General features: G+C 38.6%; 1 protein-coding gene across 1 annotated transcript in view; it reads left to right on the top strand.

Moving 5' to 3' along the window:
• Nucleotides 1–9,396, top strand: part of pard3bb (par-3 family cell polarity regulator beta b) — a 358,866-nt gene that overhangs the window by 138,971 nt on the left and 210,499 nt on the right. The window contains exon 19 of the mRNA XM_037686865.1: nt 2,591–2,816. Within this exon, the coding sequence (XP_037542793.1) occupies nt 2,591–2,816 (226 nt within the window). The remainder of the gene's footprint in view (nt 1–2,590; nt 2,817–9,396) is intronic.

Here is a 9,396-nt window from a genome sequence, read left to right as displayed (position 1 = left end):
TAATTGTAACAAGCAGTGTTTAAATGTGATTTATAAATAAATCTAACACAAAGATAATCATTTAATGAGTAAGCTCCAACTTTTAATTTGCTGGCAAAGGCTGAAGACACTGCAGGTATGGCAGGATGAATTGCATTTAAACAGGAATTAAAGTAATTTATTACATCTACTCAAATGTGTGTAATTAAGTATTATATATATATATATATATATGTGTGTGTGTGTGTGTTTACTTGCTCTTTAAGCTACTTTTGCCTGACCCTAACACTGTAAGTGAAACAAGGCATGTCTTGAGTTGCTGTAAATTATGCTATAAAACATATTTACTGTCTCATTCCAGAAAACAACAACAAACAATGACACTTCATGTTGGACAGACATCATGGACACCACAGCAGCAGCTTCACTGAAATCATCCTTAAATGATCGTCACTGACATGAGGCCTCTGTTGATGGTTGAAGACGAAGGCTTCACTACAATAATCCACATTTTTTAATCCAGGTTACAATAATCCAGGTTACAATAATCCACACTTTTAATCCAGGTTACAATATTCCACACTTTTAATCCAGGTTACACTCTTCCCTCAATGACACATTTTACAAAGTAGCTACATATTGTGCAGGTATAAACATACATTTGTATATATTTTTGTGTACATGCATTTTTTTAAGCTATTTGACTAACTTTTATTTTTTATTATTCAATATTTTACTAACAGAATAGTCAAATAGCAACCTGTTTTTGTGTGAATAGCTTAGTCAGTCAAATGTTCAATTTTGGAATAAAGGGGTGGGAATTACCCCCCCCCCCCCCCCCCCCCCCCATTAATCGAGAGAAGAAAAAAAAAAAAAATCGGTCAATGAATCGATTATTGAAATAACCGTTAGTTGCAGCCCTAATAATCTTTTTATTTTCGCTTCATGGTACAAAGCACCAAAAATGTTTACTGATTTCTACCAGAAAGGAGAATTTTAAATAATGCTTCATAAAACTTGGCTAAATATTGCAGTTAATAAAATAATCAAGAGGGAAACTGAACATTTTTAAATACATACAACATTGTATCATCTACATACGAGTTGATCAACTTTATCAAACCTTCTATGAATCTGTTGTAGCGACTGACAACTGGATGATTTTTCAGAATTTTGATCAGCCTTTTGGGCCATCCATGGTCCAAAAGGCTGATCAACCCTCTTTTAAAAGGACACTTACTTAAATTACACTTTTGTTACTAAGAACAGACTAAAATGAACTTTCCAAACAAGAAAACTACAAACATGAACCCAACAAATCAAATAAATCAAATCATGTTTAATACAAAAAAAATATAAGCTTAGTGTTTATGAGGCTGGCAGCACGGTGGCGCAACTGGTAGAGCTGCTGCCTCTCAGCGAACAGGTCCCTGGTTCAAACCCCGGTCCAGGGGCCTTTCTGGGTGGAGTTTGCATGTTCTCTCCATGCATGCGTGGGTTTTCTCCGGGTACTCCGGTTTCCTCCCACAGTCCAAAAACATGCATGTTAGGCTGATTGGTAACTCTAAATTGTCCCTAGGTGTGAGTGAGAGAGTGAATGGTTGTTTTTCTCGTTTGTCTCTATGTGTCCCTGTGATGGACTTGCGACCCGTCCAGGGTGTACCCCGCCCCTCGCACAGTGATTGCTGGACATGGGCACCAGCGACACCCGTGACCCAAAATGGAATAAACGGGTAAAGATAATGGATGGATGGATGGTTTATGAGGCTTTTAATGTTTTTGATCTACAACAATTTAAAACTCTTTCTCCACCAAAATGTGTAAACTTTTGTCCTTTCTCTAAAATGTTGTTCATGTTGAGAGTTAGTCACATTTTTTTGATCCACAAGTCCTTTTTTGATAGTTTAGACCCACATATGAAAACATCTGGACACCCCTGACATAGGAGGACCAGAATCTGTGAATGCACAGGGAAATACACACATAAATACACACAAATGACACACACAGTTACTTTCTGCCGGTTGACAGTGTTCATAATTAAAGCTGAAGTCAATATCCACACAAAATTAGATCTCAATTGAAATAGCTAATTTGGTTTGGTTATCTGTTTTAAAGATCTGATGAATAGTAACAAGTGTGTGAAAGTGAGATCATTGTAATGCAATGCCAGACCTTCAATCTGCTGATGAATTAATGAGCTATCAAAGTGTATCATTTGAACCTTTTTGTATTCTTATTTCTAAGAGGTAATTAGTTCACTATAAGGTGGATAAATATCCTGTCAAGATGTGGAATGAAAATCTCTGAGAATAAATGTATGTGCTGCTTTCTGTTGTGGTTTCTGTTTTTATTTGTATCATATTTTCTTTTAGTCGTTATGACATTGACTATTCATTAGAACTTAGCTAATGTTACTCATTGTGCAGTTGCCATTCATTTGTCATTTGTTCACTTTGATATTTTTTGATATTCTTGTTTTAATTATTCAACACTACAAAAATGAGAAAAAAACCCACTGGATTGTTGCTTTTTGTACTTTTCTTTAAAGCTTTTTTTTCATCCACTCATTCTAATCCTCATCTTTTTCTTCCTCTTTCATTCCTCATAGATGAAGGTTCAGAGCCGAGTTCAGGCCGTGACACTCCTGCAAGTAGTTCATCCCGCCAGGGAGTTGATCAAACAGAAGAGAAAAGCAAAAAAGACAAGAAAAAGAAAGATAAAACTAAGAAGAAGGAAAAAAGCAAAGGCAAAGGAAAGGAAAAGGAGAAAAAGAAAGTAGATGAGCCTGAGGAAACAGAAAAGAAGAGCAAGAAAAAAGGCTTTGGTCTTCTGAGGTAAGTAAAGGAATTTATCCATCTAACAGGACCAGTTTGCTTTTGCTGCTTTAGCAATGTACTCCCATTACAGCCTCAGCTTGGCAAAGCTGTGCTAAACCTGTTTTTTTTAAACATCAAATCAACATTTTGTGTGACTGTTTGTGTTTGAAGCAGCATCAGCTCTTTTTGCTACACCTACATAGTTATGAAGAGACTCAGCAGGTAACTCATTCCAGATATATAGAACTAACCACACGTCTTCTGTGAATGAAGTCTGGCTCAAATCCTTCCGTTTCTTCAGATGATCACTGACAAGTTTGATGATGTTGAAAAATTGACCGTGTAAGCCACATCACATTCAGAACGCCTTGTTCTTCATGTCATTTTTTTAAAGACGTATGCTTGGGGTCATTGACCTCAGATACCTCTCTGATAGAGTTGCATCATAGATATGTTTCAACCAGTTTTACTCAGCACTGAGTTTTATTAGCACTATTAAGTTTGACCAAATCCCCAGATGCAGTTGTTGAAATGCAACCCCAAACCACCACCGTGCTCCACTGTGGTGGCCTGCAGGCACTCATGATTGTTCTGCTTTCCAGGATTTTGGTAAACAAACTGTTTTCTGTTTTTGACTCTCCACTCCAGGCCTTATTCAAAAGCTCAAATGAAGACCATGGTCACTTTTTATTACTGTCATTACTTGCATCATTGTCACATGCAGTACTTTGTGAGCTAGAGATACTTTTGTTTTCAAAGGTTTTCTCTTTCTTTCTGCTGCATTTGAAAAGGCCTTAGGTCTCAGTTAAAACAAACTACATTTGTATACACACACACACACACACACACACACCAGTGTTTCCCTGGCCTGTCAACAGAACTGAGCGCCCTGTCTACCGAACCCCCACCCCTCGACAACTGGTGGTATTGATGTAGCGCGGGGTGCAATACAAACGCGCTAGCAAAAATGCTACTGATGTACGGCTCTGCTCCGTTATCCATCCCCCTCTCCCCTTCGACGATTACTGGCAGCAACGTAGCGCTAAGCTAGCAGGCAGGCAACACAGTCGTGACCCCACCCCACACCTACCCCTAATGAAGAAAAAGAATATGAGTGCCCTGCCAAGGGAGCTCATCCAGGGAAAACACTGTATACATTTATTTTACAGTTTTTTTTGGTTTTGTTTGTTTGTTTGTTTTTTGCTGCTTGATATAGATACAGTATTTATATTGACCTAACAGGAACCTCAGCAAAAAATAAAATTATACCTTTTTCCCCCAACTGGCATTTTTCGTCTTTAAAGTTTTTGTTACGTCACATTATATTTATCACAAAGAACAGATCACTGCGGCAATAAACCTTTTTATTGTGAAAGTCACAGTCTGTCATACACAGGTATTAGTACAGATGTTTGTATTTGTTTTTTCTAAACAGCCGCTGCTTTTATACTATTACAGTTGTGAATACTGAGCAGTGGCGGCTGGCCAATAGAGGGTGCAAGGGTGCCGCCTCACCACTCACCACATTACCTTGAATAAGACATAAAAATTTTAAATAAAAATTCAATAATAAAATAAAATTATTTCTAAATATATGTATATACATTTTTAGTTGTGTAAAATAAATATTTTTTAGGTAATGATGAGTAAAGTTATTTTGTTTGTCGACATTGTCTGATTAGTGACGTATTTCCACCCTGGGGTGCAAAAAACTTTGCCCATGGACTCTTATACATGCACAGTAGCTCCTCTTCAATACACGAGATAGGGACCATTCTGGGGCGCACCTCTCCTGTGCCCAGAGCATAATGCAGCTTGATTTGCATATCACTACCCTCCTGCGGTGGGAGTGTGGGATTCCTGCCACGGGACTGACGTCACAGCCATCTGTCATAAAGTTCACCTGATTGACAGTTGGAGATGATCGGACAGAGATGCAAAATGGAGCAAGCGAAATTAAATAATTCAGTGAAGTCACTTAAAACAACACCTTTTGAGAGAAGAACATATCAGGAAAAGCTAGAAGTGAAAGAGCTCAGACCTGATCAGCCAAACATCACAATTAATCATCAATCCAAAGACAGAGGGAGACAGTACGCTCGGTCTTTTTCCAGGCCCTGGTTTAGCAGCAAGGCTTGGCTAACTGCATGTAGCGTGGCTAATGCTTTATTCTGCTTTCCCTGCCTCCTTTTTCAAACATCAGGATCTTATCCAGCATGGATTAAAACAGGTATGACTGATTTAAAGCATTTTTTTAAAAAAGGCAAGGAAGCATGAACAATCAGGGATCCACACTGAAAATGCACTGCGACTAGCCATGTTTGGGAAAATAAACATTTCATGTCAGCTCGATGCAGGGTAGGGATCTGTAAGCCGTAAGTTGTTTTCATTCATGTAAATGCACTGTTGTAATACCTTAGTATATGTTTTGGTATATGTCTATTTTGGAGTTGCAGCCCCCCCTGCAGAAAACTCCACCAGCTGCCACTGATACTGAGGCCTCTCTTTTCTTGTCAAACCTTACTGTTATGTTTTCAGGTACATGTAGACTACTCAATGATGTCCCAGTTTCCTTAAAAGGTGTTGAAACTTATCTGCCAGAGCTATTTTGTGTGATTAACTTTAACACTATCCTTCAGTATGAATGCAGCCTTCATAGAAACACAGCTTGAACTGGGCAAAGTGTTTAACTGAACAGTTTGTGCTTTCTAATTTTATTGCTACATCAAAACCTTTTTTCTTCCTTCTTTGTGGTTATTTTGAAGTGGAATTTTGTCAGACCTATTACATAGATACTGATCTTAAAACGTTTGCATTCAATGTAATCTACAAAACATAGCTGCTGCTTTTCAGTAGACTTACAAAAGCAAACTATTTGAACCGGAATGCGGAAAAATACTTCCAGATTTCAAAGTCCTGGTTTATCACAATGATTTATCTCAAAATTGCATGTTATTTAAAGTAAAATACTGGACAATTACACTAATATGCAAAAATTATACTTAATATAATACATTGAACAGTATTTTTTCTGTTACCACCTTTTGCTTTTATTTCACCTTTTTTCATGCTTATCCACAAACTCTCCCTATTTATAAAACTTACAGTATTCAGTATTTTGTGAGGGTGTTTTTAATGGTTTTGTTTTGCTTATAACGTGTTAAACTATTGTGGTATTCTGTTTATAACTATGCCATTTGTGTCCCCTTGTCAAATATCTGCTTGTTTTGTCAAATGTGTATTACCAATACATACAATGGTGTTATACAAAGTTCTATAAATTTATTAATTGTTTAACTGGTGGCATTCTTTGCTTTCCCTTATCTATATCAATATTTGAGTTGTCCCCCATCACGGAGCAAAAAGGGGAATTGAAAATACCCTCTGTCCATCCATCCGTCCCTGCATGTTGTGAGCATGATAACTTGAAAAATAAGTGAGGTACTGACGTCCATTTTGATGTGTGGCTGCATTTAGGAATAAGAAACTTTTATTTTTGAAAATGTGTTGCCACGTCGAAATTCCAGATGGTCCCTGGTATATATGTAAACTGACCACTCCTATCATTTGAGGAGACTATGCTTTCTGGTTTTTATATAGCTCAACTTTTTTTTTTTCCTTTTATTTTCTTCAAATGATTGGAGTGGCCGCTGCGGTGGCTGAAGATTAGTCTTTGGCAACTTAGGCCACCAGTGGCCACCCCCTGGCTCCGCCATTGCGCCTGAATGGTGGTGAATAAAGTTGCTTCCTCCATTCATCAGACTTTGTCATGCACTGCATTGGACAAGGAAAAAAAAAAGATAAAAAAAAAAAAAACCTCTCTTCTTCTACGCAGTGTAACTCCTACCCATCTTTCACCAAAAACATCACAGCCCCTGTCCAGTTTTAGTTCAGAAAAATACTCGTCTCGAAAACTACAAACATTCACTATTAAAATTTCTCAGTGATGGGGGACTTTGGCATTTTTCTTGTTCTGTCTCCTTGTTATAGTTGTCCTTGTCGTATGTACTTCAGCGGTCTTCTATGTGTTCATCTTAGCCATTTGCAGACAACTCAGCTTTATTATTGTTTGCACAGACCACACTGAAGGCAACACCTTCAGTTGATTTCACTAAGGCTTTTCACTCTCAACATATCCTTTTTTCTAACTACCATTGCTTTTAGCCACGAGTGCTGTAAGAAACGTTATGTGACATTGGGTGATATTTTTAGACCTTTCCTCTACACCTCATCACCATAAGAGTGTCTTGATAAGAGCCTACTGATAATCTCAACCTTTTTTCTTTCATGTCAAATTCATCCCCTTTTTCTCCACCCATCCCACCCCCCAGTCTCTGCATCATTCCAATTTTTCCTCTCCACCTGCTCCCTTTAGCTTCTGCCCCGTTCTGCCTTTGATTGCATGTAATGGTGGTAGACCGAGGAGGCAAATTGGAACTATTCAGTATAGTCGAATCCAGGCTGAGCAGCTGATTAATTCATATTCATCTGAGGGCACCTTTGATTGGCCTAATGGTCTGGAGGAGAGGCAGTGTGAAATACTCGGCCTTACTCTGAGGTATCTGGTTTATGCTCATATTTACTACTGGCTGGTTCGCCCATAGACTAGATTTACTAACTGCTACATTATATTTTCATTGATTCCATCTATTTTCTTTAGGATTTAAAGACAATTATTTGTTTTATTACTGGGATACGCCACTGTAAATTTATCCATTTACTTATTTTTTATTCCACTAAAAAGGGACACACTACAGTCCATAATGTTAATGAAGACCAAGTTTAACTAAGTAAGTGCAATTATATAACTACCCTTTCATTTTTAACCCAGGCATAAAAGTCAAAACTAAATGTTTGTTTAAAAGGTTTTTTAATGTGGACAGCTGTCTCAGTCATCTGAATTGTTGCCACCTGCCAATCAGATGTGCCCATCATCTGTGTGTGTATACACTGTGGTAGCCATCCCATAATCATGCATATTCATATGATGATTAAATATGATTGGTCACGCACTCAGTTGGTTGTCATATTTTTGGCTCTTGATGGGGGTGGGGGTGGAGTATCGTGCACTTTCTCTTCAAAATATGCTGCTGTTGTAGGGAGGGGACCTCTACCGTTAATGACGTGTGTATCGTTTATCATAAAAGTTAATATTTAATTAGATACCGCAACGCTCAAGACAGTGCTATTTTTTTTATGTTTTCATCCTTAAATTTGTTCTCCAAACACATAATTAAATTAGGTTGAGAGTGTGTTTGAAAGTAATGTGTTATTTCTGTGATTGTTGGCATGTTAGCTGGTTGTAAAAGGGCCTACAATGAAAATATGTCTTTTAGGTGAGACTGGAAAAATGGCAAGGTCTGGCAGGAATTGGTGAGGTAAAGGTGTTGTTACTGCCAGTACATTGTGTATTTTTTTTATTTTTTTTATGATGTGTTGAGTGGTATGTTAAAAAATGCGTGCGCATGCTGCTCATTTTTGGCTTTAAAATAGTGCAAATTTATGACGAATCCATAATAATGAATGCCTGGTTGCTTGCTGGCGTATAATCAAGCTCTGCTATATGTACATTTAGCTCTGTCCCTGGATTTGTGAGTGCACATCTGTGTTTTTTTTTATGCCATTACCCCAGCAAAACTTGCATCCCCAAAAAGCAGCGTAATTACAATTACAGCCACCAACCAAAAAAAGCCTTTGATCCTGCCCTCTTCCTTTACCTGTCATTGGTATCTCTAATTACGCTCTCTCATATTGTACCATTTATTTTTCCTTCCTGGTTCTCGCCCTCTATCTCTGCTTTCTCCTACCAGTCCTAATGTAGCACCTCTGTTAGACTTAAAGTGCTCCATCGTTGGAACTATTAGCCCATCACCACGGTGGAGCCCATTAGGACTGACTAGCTCCATTGTGGGCTGTGTAATGGTTGAGCTTCGTGCAGGCCCTATTAGCCCAAGTCTATACACACAATATGGCTATGTGTTTTTGAACGTGTGAGTGTGTGTGCTGCATATATGAAAAGACTGATGGAAGAAAATGGCCTTGTCCTAATGCTGAAGCACATATCATTATTAGGAATATTGTGTGACTTAATAGTGCTGTGCCTGTGGTTGTGCCTTTAGAATACACGTTAAAAATGAGATACACATTTCCTAATGTGAGAAGTCAACACACACACACACACACACACATGTATATCTATGTATCTGTCTGTCTGTCTGTCGATCTGTGGATGGATGGATGGATGGATGGATAGCTGGGTGGGTTAATGGATGGATGGGTAGATGGGTGGAGGAATGGATGAGTGGGTGGGTGGATGAATGGATGGATGGGTGGGTCGGTGGTTGGATTGATGGATAGGTGGGTGGATGAATGGATGGATGGATGATGGGTGGTTGGATGGATGGATAGGTGAGTGGGTGGATGAACAGATGTCTGGATGGATGTATGAGTGGGTGGATGGATGGTTGAATGGATAGGTGGGTGGGTGGATGAATGGAAGGATGATGGATGTATGGATAAATGGGTGGGTGCATGGATGGGTGGATGGATGAATGGATGGATGGATGGATGGATGGATGGATGGATGGATGGATGGATG

This window comes from Nematolebias whitei, chromosome 13 (genome assembly GCF_014905685.2).
Source record: "Nematolebias whitei isolate Nwh7 chromosome 13, NemWhi1, whole genome shotgun sequence".
NCBI lineage: Eukaryota > Metazoa > Chordata > Actinopteri > Cyprinodontiformes > Rivulidae > Nematolebias > Nematolebias whitei.
The sequence above is the reverse complement of the archived record's forward strand: the minus strand, read 5'-3'. Positions and strand labels throughout refer to the sequence as shown.